Source organism: Tyto alba, unplaced genomic scaffold, assembly GCF_018691265.1.
Source record: "Tyto alba isolate M040663 unplaced genomic scaffold, T.alba_DEE_v4.0 Super-Scaffold_2, whole genome shotgun sequence".
NCBI classification, from domain to species: Eukaryota; Metazoa; Chordata; class Aves; order Strigiformes; family Tytonidae; genus Tyto; species Tyto alba.
Window position 1 is genome coordinate 44,162,604 of NW_024881282.1, and position 14,510 is coordinate 44,177,113.

Below are 14,510 nucleotides of genomic sequence, written 5' to 3' on the forward strand. Positions count from 1 at the left end.
AACATATAGAATCAGATCTTACACAAGTAAATAAGATTCCAACTCTTCCTCTGCTAGTGCAACTTCAGTGCTACTGGACAAAATATGAATGGCTAAATTGGAAGCCAAATCTACACAGCCTAATTACACAACTCACTGTGCATTAGCTGTACATTTGATTGCCTATTAACATTACTCCCATTCATATTAATTTCAAGAATATGACAATTCTTAAAAATATTTAAACAATTGCATATATTTGCTTAAGGATCTAACCAGTTATAGCTGCCTCCTACTACACAGTAAGAATAGTAGTTTCTTCAACATGAAATACTTAAAGCATTAGTTAAATACTTCAGTTAAATACTTTAGTTACAGTATTCAAGATGATAAATTTGGTGCAAGATCATTACCAAAGTTCTACAAAACATACTACGGTGAGAAGATAAAACACCAAAATTCATTCCCACATTTTTTTCTTCTGGTTTGTTTTAGTTTTGTTTGGGTTTTTTGTTTGTTTGGTGATTAAAATACTGCAGATTCTATCTGTATCCCGAGTATACCTGCTTATTCTCAAAAAACAGAAACAAAGAAAAACAAAACACCATAACAGTGACCAGACTAGGAACCTGTGCATCCCCTCCTTTGACAGCTGCAGGGGCAGTTCTAGCAGCTGTTTCACTCTTCCAGTGGCTGCGAGTGTGGCAAGCAGAAATGGGAGTGTAGGTTGAGGCAATTGAAAATTCAGGGAGGGAGTAACTGTGTGGTCACCAAGGATCACGTATTACTTTTTTTTTTTCACAGAAGCTGCTTTGGGGCAGCTTTTCCAAGCAGTGGTTGCAAAATACAGTCTTTCTGTGGGCATGTACCCTATCTCCCAGCTGACACATTCCCTGGCAATCCACAACTATTCCCTGATTTCATAGGATTTTTAGGCATCCCCCTGTGTATCAGTGGCTTCTCTTTTAGGTAGTCAGATATGGCTAATTTTCCAGAAACAATAAAGTAGTGACATCTCAGAGGATTATGAGCAATGAAGTGGTGTGGTAACTGTATTTGGGGTTCTCCTGCAAATGTGAAGCTCCAAAGCACAGACAAATACTAAAATGGGGCCTGAGTGCTAGGTGGCAGTCAGCTGGGTGGTTCCCTTAGGTGAATAGGGATTGCAGACAGTTCTGGAGAAAACAAGAACCAGTGAATAGGTTGGGGTAGAGCTATCCTATCAATGCACTGCAGCTTTCTCAGTGTCTCAGAAGGACTGCATTCTTGATACCAGAGACATGCTCCTGAAGACAGCTTATTGAAACCACAGGAAGGAAGCTGCTATAATGGAACATATGAAGGACTGATTTACTTTAATGGACAAACAAAATCCCAAGCAAACACATATGAGGAAAGAGAGAAGACAAAGTAAGAAATATGACAGTATTAAGACTTCTGATACCACAATCTTTCCTTTCAGTTAATGTAAATTGACTGTTTGCCTTTCAGACCTTTTTTTTGGCATTACAGGTCAAGGGGTCTGGTCACACTAACTCTTCTGGAATTGCTTCTTGGTTAACACACAACCAAGGTTTGAAGCATAAATTGGCATCTAGACAAAAGAAGAAATGGATTATCCTGATGGAAGTACCAGTATCCACACTTCCTGGCAGCTTAACACGTAGTGAAATGTAGATGAATACGGCAGTCTTGCTACAGCTAAATTCTTATGGCTTCCAGCTTTGACCAGCACATTCCCTCATGTTTAGTGGCTACCCACATCTTTATTTTGATCTTAACAAGTGAAAGTAATTTATGCCATATGTAAATTTTAGCATAGCCACAAAGGATCCACTGCTTTTGCGGTGGGTGCAAGAGATAATAAGCCAGAAGAAGAAGGATGTAGCAACACAAAAATGTGCTGGAATAGTGTCACTGATACTACCTAAAGACCAAGATATTACTTTAACAAACAAATGCTAAGAGTAGAAAGCTACCAGTAGCTTTCTTACCAAAAAGATACCTCTCAACTTAGGCTAGGATTTTCCAGGGACTTTGAAGAAAGATAAAAGCATTAGAATCAGATTTTAATCTATTTGGAAATTTAAGTCAGGCATTTATTAATGACTGCTACAACTTCAGTCTTAACATCAATCCACCAAGAGAATCCATCACTGTCGTCTTGGTAAATTTAGACCAAATCCCACTCAGTTTCATATGAAATGTTTGGGGAGGGAAGAGTAAGAGGTGGGGAGAAGCAAACCCCCACTGACATCACCGAGGAAATGTAAGGACCCATTCACAAGGCTGACTTCACAGATTTGGAAAAGGACAAGTTATTCATCCTTAAAGGTCTTTCAGTGGAGTTTAAATCAGCCAAAATGTTGCCACTTAGAAAGTTTAAGGTGGCAGCAAAAGTTTTCTTACAGAGCTGACACATTTTGTATAGCATTTCCTACTGAAATTGCATCAGCAATGACAGTCAGGTTATTCAAAGAGCATCATTTTGTCAGAATGGGACAGTAAAAATGGAAAAGTCAGCAGAACGAACCTCTCAGAGGCAAAAGGGTCAGTGGACAAACAAGCTGGTTCTAATCAGCAGTGGCAGTTTTCTCCCAGCCATTGCAGTTGAATCATAAACATTCTAGCCCTTGGTATGCTGGTTTGTGTGCTCCTTAAAATTCTCCTTAGTGTCAATGCTTTTCCCTTTGTAGCTCTGCTGTGATTTTCAAAAGTCTGATACAGGGAATATTCAAATAGTACTCTCCAACTTTAACTGAGCTTTTGTTTGTAATAGTGTGGTAAAATCTAACTTGTCTTCAGGGAAACTTCTGTAAGCATCATTACTGATATTCAACTGCAGGTTACAAGGGCCCCTTATAAACACATGGAAGAGGTCACTGTTTATATATTCTCTCCTGCAATACCATTTATGAAATTCTTGTCATTTTCACTGTACTACACATACAGTATTTATAAAGTTCAAGTGCCACTAGCCAGACATCTGCATTTCTGATGACTGAAAGCAAATTACTGCAGCCAAGGTGTCAGTAATCGTATAAAAAACTAGTATGACTACAAGATATCTAATGATTATGTGACAGAAATAATTTATAAGAACAGAGAAATTTAATTTAAAAATATGTTTCATTTTTAAACATGGCAAGAACAGTGAAACTGCAGGCAGAAACAGCACAGACAATTTAACTGGGCAGCAGTGGTGTATGAAACATGGATTAGGGAAGCAAGCAGTGATTACTTTTGGCAGCGTACATACTTGAGGTTGCACCTACAGGGGTTCATAACTTAGCAAGATGTGAAACAGACAGAAGTTTGCTCTATTGTCCTGTTCTTTACCAATGTCACATTAATTCAGTCAAAGTATTGCAGTATGTACATATAAAAGCTCTGCTGTTAAGGCTTATATACAAACAAGTTTTTTAGAGTTTGTTTTATGAACTGCAGTCTTCAAATCATCCATAAATTGTACTTTTAGTCAAAATAAAACATAGAAGGTTTAACATGCAAGAAATTCATTTTAAGACTAAATTTGATACAAGATGCTTCACTCACGTCAGTTACCAATTTAAAAGATTGCCAATGAATTCTCAAAACCTTAGGAAAACCCACAACCTTCCCTGACCCTGCCCAAACCACACATTTAGGAAATAAGAAACATTTACATCATTTCTTCTTCTCACTATTGTTGTTCTCAAACCCACAATCACGGAAAAAATTCTCAACTGAATGAACCTCAGGAGGTCTCTAGTCCAACCTCCTACTTCAAAGCTGGGTTAGCTCTGAGATTAGACCAGATTGCTCAGCGTTTTATCCTGTCAGGTCTTGAAAACCTCCAAGAACAGAGACTGCACAACCTCTCTCGGCAACCTGTTGCAATTCATCACTGTCTTAACAGTGAAAAGGTTTTTCCCGTACATCCAGTTGTACTGAGTCTGACTGGGATGGAATTAATTCTCATTATACCTGCATGGTGCTGTGTTTTAGATTTGTGACTATCACTTTATTGACAAAACACTAATGTTTTGCTGAACAGTGCTTGGACAGACTCAAGACCTTCTCTGTCCCAGTCAGCAAGTAGGCTGGGAGGCTGGAAAGGGACACAGCAGACACAGCTGACCTGAACTGACCAAAACTACGTTCCACACCATATAACATCATGGTCAGAAATAAAATTTGAGGGGTGGAAGAGTCTTTGTAAGGTACCCATTGCTCAGAGAATGTTTTTCATTCGGGTGCTTGTGGGAGGTAGTGAGTGATTGAATTGCATCACCTGGTTGATTTTTTTTTTTTTTTCCTTTGCCTTCGACCCCCCCCCACCTCTTTCTTTCACTTATTAAAGTCTCTTTATCTCTATCCATGGTTTTTTCTTGGCTCTGATCTGATTCTCTCATCTAGCCTGATGGTGGTGGAAATAGTGAGCAAGTAGCTGGTGGGTACTTAGTTACTGGCTGGAACTAACCTACCACACCAGTTTGAACCTCTCTTGTTTCAGCTTAGGTCCTTGTTGCTCATCTTCCTGTCATGCACCACTGCAAACAGCCTGTCTCTTGAACATGTGCTGGAACCTCATGACCATCTTAGGGGCTATGCTCCAAACTTGTTCCAGTTTATCAATATATTTTATGTATTGGCACGGTATTCTAGATGTGAGATAATAAGGACTGAAGAGAGGGAAATAATAACTCCTCTTAACCTACTGGCTATGTTCCTGTAGATACAGCCCAGGAAGTTCTTAACTTTCTTTGCTACTAGGGCACACTGTTGGCTCACATTCAGTTTCTTATCTACACAGATCCAAAGGTCCTTTTCAGTAGAGACATTTCTCAGCCAGCCAGTCCCAGCCTGTATTGTTGCAAGGGACCACTCCTTCCAAAGTAAAGAATTTTGCACTTGATGAATTCATAAGGCTCCTGTTGGCCTGTCTCCCCAGCTTGGCTGGGACCTTCTAAATGGTAGCCCTGCCCTCAGGCATGTGAACAGTTTCTGCCAAATTGCTGTCATCTGCAAGCATGGTAAGTATGCACTCCATCTCCTGCTCCAGGTCTCTGGTAAAGATATTAGGACAAGTCAGCCTCCAGAAAGTAGCATGAGTCATTAACTATTAATAGTTAACGGATGGTCTGAGACTGACTACCCAACAAATTTCTTACCTGACTAGCCGTCCATTCTTGCAGACCATGGTTAAATAAACCATTAAATTTTATGAATATCATCTTTCCCTCCCATTTTTTACCATCTTGCAGAAATGTATCTGCAACTTAGGTCCTTAGATTCTACTACAGCTCTCTCACAAGTCATATCCTAATTACATACAGGCTGACATTTTTTTCTGCAGAGGATACTGATGAAACAGGTCCTAAGTCTCAGACATAAGAAAGCTTTCTCTACCATAAAGAAGGAGTAGCTTTTTTGCCTCTCCTTTTTTCTTTTTAAGAAAAAGTAAGAAAGAACACGATTACAAAATAGTAAATAATTTAGCAAGTATCAGTTTCCCACCTGCAAGCCAGAAGCCAAAAATCACAGAAGTGGAGAACACATATCTTGAAGGTTTAATGGAGAAATACAGGGGTTTGAGGAGCTGCCTAGACACTACATCTATCATAGAAAACTGCACTGTATAATTTCTCCCCAACTACTTTCAATCAATCTAATTCTTAATAGGAACCTCTTTTCAAATAAATCTGTTTTGTGAGCTATGAAGATTTTATTGCAGTTTAGTAACAGCCAATAATACAACAATGTAATAACCTGTTAGGTTTGTAGTAACAAACCACCATGGATATACAGGTTTACATGTAAATGCAGAACAGCTAGATTCTGGAAAAAATATAAGTCCTTTTCCCGAGCCAACGAAGTACGCACGAAGTTCAGACTAAAACACTGTCAAATGTCACATAATTGGATATTAAAAGGAGAAATTTGAGCCATTTAGATATTGCAAAGTGATGAAAAGATAGAAAGTATAACTGATAAATTACTATTTGCAATGTCTAAGCTGAAGTTACTGCAGAACTAACCATGGTAATGATAAAGGCAGTAGGTATGACAAAATCAAAGACCTGTAAACAGAGCCATCTGATCCACTACTTCCTAAGAAAAGAGGTCAAATCTTTTGCAGTCATTTAAAATGTAATACAGACATGGAAAACAAATACAGGAAAAAAACAGAGCATATTGCACCAATAGCCAAACTAGGTTAGACTGAGCTAAAGCTGGAAATCATGTTAGTGTGATTATACCATTTTCAGGATTTAAGCTACTACTCCTGCATACCACTGTACTATGTTGTGTGTATGAATTCACTCAACTACTACTAACTGAAGGTTTTGAACCACATGTTTTCTCAAACTTAAAACAAAAAAAGTCAAGGCCCATAGATCTTAATATGTCTGAAATACCCTTTGCATTGAAATCAATGATTCTAATCTCTTGCTTAACATAATACATTTACAGGCAAAAAGCTAATTAAAATTCATCAAATCCAAGAACTACACTTACAATACATGAAAACATATTTCTGAATGCAATTTATATTCACATAAGTACTTACTCCAGTTCATCAGCCTTTTTCTTCAGTAGAACATTTTCTTCAATTTGAACTTGACAAAGTTCAAGAAAAGTTCTTGATTCTGATCCTTTGATTCTTTCAGTTGTGGGTAAAGTATGATAGTTTAAGATTTCACCATCAAGAAACTGTAAGCTAGGAAGGGCCTTATACAAAGAAGACCTTAGAAAAGAAAAAGTCATAATCAGTTTTACCAAAAAATCCTAATGCTAAAACTCCCATTTCATTGATACAATCATATAACAAGACAGAACATGATGACAGTTCTCTAAGTATTTGAATATATTTGTTTTACATCCCATGTTAATATATCAACTAAAACTTTATTCTTAATTAACCACAAAACTTATCATTATTTCTTAATACTTTGTTGCTATAATGACCATTGCTGAAATACTGACCCCAGAGAGGTCAATGGCAACTTTCTCCATTCACTAGAACTGGCATTTTACCTACTTAAACAGTAATAGGAAAATTTGACACACTTGTGCATAGGCACCTGTAATGCATTCGATCAGTAGGCAACACAGCAAATCAACATTTGGATTAAGATACAGCACTGATTTTGTTGACACATTGCAAGGTTTAGATTTTAAAACTGCACAGAATACTAAACATTGTCAGTCTTACTCCCTTTACCATTTTCATATATCACATAAAGCAATATGATATTCAGTATGACTGTCAGGAAAAAAATCCACTTGCAATATTGAATTTGGGTTAGTGAAAGAGATGACAGTAGAGATGACATTTTCTTGCTATGAAAGGACAGTTGGGGCCACTGACATTAGAAAAAAATGTATGAGAAACTTATCTACCAACTTAAAAAGCCAGTATCATCAATGCTCCCTCTTTTAGGTTATTGTGAAATTAATACTGCAACCTTGTGAAATATAGTACTGCAACCTTGTTTCACATATTTCTTATATGAGACCAAATTAGTTGAAAGTTTCAAAACTGTAAAATTATTAAAACAATACATCAACACTCAATATTTTCATTAAATTAGTTTTAATTAACACTTAAGAACTCTTGAAACAATACACATTGTAGGCTGTAAATCCCCTTACTATTAAAAAAAGATATTACTGCTTTCAAAATTTTAGAACTCGCTATTCCCTGTGAAGGTAAAAGACTATTACTGAGCTCAGACAATATATACTAAGTTTAAAATCAGAGAAAGTTTCTATGAATGTGTTAGAATATTACAAAATGTAGCTCAACAGAAGAGAATATTAGTTTTTTAAAAATATAAACCCTTCCTTCTCTACTGCCCATTAATGTAAGAATAACACTGTCTGAAACACATTTGGAATAAAACAATGAGTTTAGATAGACAGTCCCTGAACACAGAAAGAAATTACCAAAGCTGATGTTGAATAGTGATACATCAAAAAAGTGCCATATTAAAGTTGATTGATGCTGGAAGTATTGTGTCTTAGAGCTATGGGATCTCAACACTAGTTTTTCCAGCTGGGTTTCTCCTGGTGAAAGGCTGAGTCAATATTTCATTTAGTGAAAACTTCCTGGTGAATATTCTGTCACTTAAGAAGCTCTATTAATCATTACAGCATTGAAATGCATTCCCCTAGGAGTGCTCAGACTGATCCCAGGGTTTAATTTTTAAAAAGCAATTTCTTACTACTTCACTTTTGTTGGTGTTATCGCTGGCTGGACATGAAAGTACAAAACCGATTGGGAAATTTTACAACTAATTCCTTTGTTGGTATCAAGGGGTTATGTAAAGTTCACTTGAACATATTGCCTGAAGTTATGGTCAATGCTGTATTCAGCAAATCCATATTTTATAGTATCCCATACTTTAAATCCTTTAGACAAATGAATCTCTTGTCTAATCATAAAAGCTCTATTGGGTCAAGCAATCTAAAGTGTCAGTTCTTATAGTTAAATTGGAATTCAGAAAGCTTCTCCCCTCCAGGTTACAATTGAAATAACAGTTCTTTAAAACAGTGGGACTTAAAACAATGCAAATGGGAATTTAAAATACTGTCACAGTCACTGAATTTTATTCACAAAATTACCTGCAGGAACCATGGGAGTGCAAAAAAGTCTGTTCACTAAAAAACAAATAAACCAACCAAGAATGTATTTGTACAGCTATCTTTTAAACTATTCAAACATTTCCAACTAAATGTTTCAAATAGGTTTTTTTCCACTGGAGTACTAATCAGAAATTTGTACAAAAATCTTCTAATGGAAGATACACATGTACGGGTGGTTTTGGTTTTGTTTTTTCTCTCAGAACAACACATACTTCAAAACACACATACCCCAAACTTTTCTGTTGCTATACTGGGCAATCTAATATAACAAATATGAACACAACTTATCTGAATACATTCTTGTGTAACATTGCAGTGTAAAGCCTCACCTTTAACTTACCTGAAATTATACAAAGATCATTTTTGCTCATTTTTCAAAATTGTTAAGCTTAAAAAAAAAAAATCATATTTTTCTATTAAAAAACTTTAGTCATCTGTTTAATTACTTCCAAAATGAAAGTCCAACTGTTATGTCTCATTTAATTTCCTCAGACATTTTATTATGTCAACAATTTCCTAAGTAAATACTTGATTTCCTTAGCTGAAAGAATTGGTAATGACTTAAATTCTTACTGATTAAATGCTTCTTTACATTTAATGGAATTATAGTAAGAGTTCATTACAAGACACTCTACCATTTCAACACATGTATTCTGGGACCACACCTAAAAATCTAAAATTGCATTTCCAACTTGTCATTCTGCTGTTGAAGGCAAGTAGACTAGAAATTATTAATTCTAAGGATGATGAAAGAACACTTCACATTAAATTAACAGCACTACTGTACATTTGCTGAGAAATTCTCTCAGTCTTTAAGTCTTGATGGCATTGGTCCATGTACAGGGTTTCAGACCACAGAATTCTCAAGAAACCAGAAGACTTCTACTAAAATACAAAAAAACATACAAAAAAACCTCTCCATATACAATTTTATTCATATGGCTTACAAATACAATCCTATCACAACCACTCATTTCAGGGTTTCTGGTGACTGCATCTAATTTCATAAGTGAAATTTCCTTTCTACCATATCCGGTTGTCATATGTACACATATAATAGTCTCCAAGACCAGCTGTTTATTCAGTATATACATCACTGGAAGGCAAATAATAGCATTATATTTACATCGGTCTCTCATATTCATAACAGATATTAATTTTTGGTGTAAAGATAAAGAATTGTCAGAACAAGAAAAAGGTTCAGCTACTAAGGAAAAATCAACCATTCATTCTGATTTTTTCTTCTAATTTTTTCCTTAAAAGGTGCTAAGCTAAGGATTCCTTGACACATTGATTACAGACACCACCCTTTCTCTAGCCATGTGCAGCGTGAACCTGTCACAGCAGCAAGACTGTTAAGCAGTGAATGGGTGAAGTGCTGGAAGGGAGTCAGAAAAGAAAAAGAAAAAAGACAGTAAATCAGAAAGAGAAACACTCTAAGAAACTATGTGGTAGTCAGAAACTGATTGTTCTAAGAAGGGCAAATAAGCAGTGTAAGAACGTTAATATTCAGAGAAAAAATAAAGGTTTTAAACTGTGCAGATGAAAGACAAAGATAAAAGGGTGATGTATGTGAAAAAATTTTAATGAAATGTAAAACAGGGTAATAAAGGTCAGACGAAACCTCAGTCAGAAAGTTAAAGTTACCAAAGGTGGTAAAATTGTCACTAAAGAAGAACAACCAAAATTCATGCTGAAGAAGAAGATACTGTGATCAATGGACAAGAAAGTGGTTTACAAATAAACAGCACAAAGAAGGCTTATACCATAATTTCTGCATTTTCCTAGAGAAACTGTCATAAAGAAAAATACTCATTTTGGTAACAGTTTAGCACTACAGAGACACCACCATTGAGTTTTAGCATAAACTGCTTCTTAAGGTTCCAAGTGCGAGGTCAAACATCAAGATTTTTGTTTAAATAAAACTACATACTAGAATTCTTACAAAACAATGATCACAGAATTGAATTTTATTTCTTATTTTAATATAAATCTCTTCCAATTTGTGGTAATGTTCATACTTACCTAATTTCTACTATTTAACTAACATATGTGCACCAAGTTTTTTGGCTGATTTTGATCGATGAGCAAGATGTATATACACCTAGGTTTTGTCTTATTTTGATTTTTTGATTTAGCAAATTAATTTATTTTCTTACCTCCAATTCCTTTCTTGGAGAAGAGGATTTCCATTGAGTGTCAACTCCCTTAGCTTATGACAACCACTTAACCATGTAATGATGCCTTTAAGGTCTGTAATGCAGTAGGAAAGAAAATTAAATATAAATTTAAATGCAGAACCATATTATTTCTCCTAAAATCTTACACAAAAGTAAAATGCACCAACATTATGAAGTACTACAAGCAATTCTGCTACCTATACAGTATACTTATAATCAATATCTATAACATCCATGCTTGGAAAAATTATGTTTTCTGTATAAATGCATCTTATAAATAAATGGGAACAATCAAATTCAAATATGTTTATAATTTAATTATTAAGTTCTTGTTTGAATGGGGTTTTATGTTTTCTATACAACTCACCTGACAAGCAGTTATTTTTGATATCCAACTTTTCCAAAGATACAAATGAATTTAAAGGTACAAACTCAGTTAATCTAAGAACAAAACAGAAGAGGGTTTTTTTTCAATTAAATAAAACAGCAGTTCATAAACAGAAAGGCATCAGAATCTTTTACAGTTATGACAATTTACTTATTTACACATGAAAATACTCATTTAGCTATCCAAGGTGCTAGAACTAATTACCAAAATTTTAACTTGAAAGCATCTCTTAGTCTTCCCAGTAGCTCAGTTTTTAATATTTAATCATTAATGTTTTGTTTTATCTGGTGAAAATTTCATTCTGTTTCTTACATTTAGTGCTGAGGATCTGAAGTCTTGAAAAAGTTACACAACTCCATTGGCATTTCTTTAAGCACCATAACTAGAATGAAACTAACAGAAGATCCTGATTCTGGAGAACAAATAAAATCTGCTTTTCCTTTTTCTTCTTCCTTCATTTCTCACTGCTCAAAATTCTTGTCAGTTTGTTTCTGCTCTCCATTAAGCACATTACTTCCTAGATCCTAAAATTAACATAATTATTGTCACGGTTGTATTTCTTAACATGTCAAGGCTGCACTGTCCTGTAATGTATCTTTAGTGCTTCCTCTATCTTACTACTTCTATAAGACAGTGACAAATAGGTGCCTATTATACAGTTACAGAATTGTTCTTGCACATCAGACCTCTTCTTTTGCAATAAAGCAGCAAAGCAGTAGTAAAGCCGTGACAAAATTCTTATTTGTAACATTGAAGAGTAAATGTAAGGAAACAGAGCTGATATCATCTGCATGAAGGATTTTGGACTGTAAGATGTGTGTTATCACTACTATTAAAACATTAGCATCCAGTCAAGGTGAAAGTTGAACAGTTTGGTTAGCTGCCAGGTTATTTCCAGATATTACCTTTCAGATTAAAAGTTTATTTTGTTTTATTTTAAATATGAAAGAGGGAGGAAAAATTAAAATCCAGATAAAAAAAAAAAAAAAAAAAAAACAGTCTTCAACTAAAACTAGAATGTTTGCGTATAAACACATACTAAATCAACTATATATTAAAAAAAAAAAAAAAAAAAAACACGTTTAAGTAGCTTGTTTCATCCCTGTAAGGACAAGGCTTAAACATAATGAGAGAATGGTAACACCAATGTCAATGTGTGTGGTCACTTTGTGACTGCTAATTTTCATGGAAAGCAGTTTCTGAGACCTATGGTTATAGTGCCTTTGAAAGCTATAAATCAGAATTCTTATGGTCAGAAACATGACCATTCAAAAAACTGAGACCCACTCACTCTACAAACTTACAACTGGTTGGAGCCAAAAATGCTTATTTGTTGCTGAAATGTGTGGCTATGTTGTGTTGCCAGCACAGGCATTATAAATGAAAGACAGAGTTAGATTTAATTCTGGTAGACAAATTCTGGTAGACAAATTCTGGACCAAATATTGGTTGTAGACTCTTTAACCTTACTGAAAATTCAACCACATGAAAAACACAAAAAAATAATTTCCATGTTCAGTTGACAAGTATTTCTGTATGACAACATAACACTTCAAGAGTAAATTCAGAGAAACAGATATAAAGCCAAATGAGTATGTGTCACTATACTTCCATTTCTTTCTGTAACCATATTGTAAAGTTGTCCTGGTCCTAGTCCTGTTTAGTTTTATTACCTCCCTGCCGGTCTTCCATGGAATCAAATAAGTATGAAGAAATATTAACTCTAAAAAGCATTTTGCCGTATGTATAGATCTGTACATAGTACTACAAATATCAGCATTTTAGGTTCTCATGACCAGTCAATAGTATATAACTATATTCAATATTTGTAACAAGTATCATCATAAATCTTAGTGGTTAACAGTATGGCTGCAAGGACTGAAAATCCATGATTCAGATTACAGATTCACATATTCAGAAATATACAGGAAAATAAATGTCATACTTCGCAGAAGGGATGAAAGATAATGCGGTATTTTTTTATTTATAGTGAGCGAGTTCTCTGGATCTTTATCAGTATCTGCTGTGGTGAATTAGAAATTGTCTATCGGACTATCCCTGCCTGCCATTGGCATTATGAGAGTTAAAATGCTTCCCTGTCATTCTATAGCTTTCCCTTTACTGACATTCTTTGTTAATTTTTTTCCTAAGAAAATTCAAACCAGAAAGACAAAGGACATTACTGAAAACTTAATACTACTTGACCTTGTCACATTAGCCCTGGGCATAAGAGAGATATAAATTACAAAGAAGACACAAAAGTAAAAGATATTCACAAAAAAGCAACCTATAGCTTCCTCTTTCTGCTCCCATTTAAGGCCATAGCAGGACAGGACACGGATAGCCACAGAAACTCTATGTCAAAATACAAGATTTAAGAGACTAGAATAGTTGAAAATATGCATCAGAGAAAATAAAAATTGCTTTTCTGAACACAAATAGCAGTTACTGGTCAGGATGGTCCAAATTCTGCTGTGCATCTGCTTTACCCCAGAAAAATTATCATTGTTGGTAACAAGAGGTTAGCAGAAAGGAGGGCAAAATAATGAAAAATAAAATTGTATTAATTTAGATTTTTAAGTAAAACCCATATTTCTTTTTCATTCTTTGAAAATAGAAGTATTTGTATTTGCAATATTCACCATATTTATAAGTAGTAGTCAAATATAATGTAGGAAATCTGTCAGCCACTTGTTTCCTGAATGATCTAGTAAGCAGTACTTCAACAATATTGCCTACAATACCACATACTTAGAGATAAATTTACCAGCAGCAAAGAATTATTGAAAGTGATCAAAAAAATCTAGACTGATAAGGATGGGATGGGGGAAACCATCATACATAAATATAGCTTTTTCATGACCGACATTTCAACGTCCAATGACTATTAGATTCATGATGATGACTCTGGAAAAGCACTCAAGTTCTTAAAACATGATGGCTTTCAATGACACTAAGTTCAACTCTTATAGCTGAGAAATTAGTTTAAATGTACAGACCCCATATATATTTAAGTAAGGAGAACAGTATGTATTAAGAAAGAATCAACCTGACTTCTTAGCATTTCTGTTATAAGCTTTTTAGGAATAGTATGCACCTAGTTGCAGAAACATGGGAGTAACATGTTCACAAAGAATTTGATTCTGGCCAAACCAGTTTCCCAAAAGAAAGGAATTTTTGCAGATGACTGAATTTTTTTTAAATATTAAATTTTTATATATCACACTTAGGTTATCTTAATGAAAACAAGAGATAGCAAAGAAAGAACTTTGCCATATTAATGCCACATTAATAGAAATTTTAAGAGGGATAGATTTGTCTGTTTTGAAGTT

General features: G+C 34.8%; 1 protein-coding gene across 1 annotated transcript in view; it reads right to left on the bottom strand.

Annotated features, from left to right (window-relative positions):
• Nucleotides 1-14,510, bottom strand: part of LRRIQ1 (leucine rich repeats and IQ motif containing 1) — a 112,073-nt gene that overhangs the window by 76,663 nt on the left and 20,900 nt on the right. The window contains exons 12-14 of the mRNA XM_032999856.2: nt 11,158-11,231; nt 10,770-10,863; nt 6,533-6,709 (exon numbers count right to left, since the gene is read on the bottom strand). Of these exons, the coding sequence (XP_032855747.2) occupies nt 6,533-6,709; nt 10,770-10,863; nt 11,158-11,231 (345 nt within the window). The remainder of the gene's footprint in view (nt 1-6,532; nt 6,710-10,769; nt 10,864-11,157; nt 11,232-14,510) is intronic.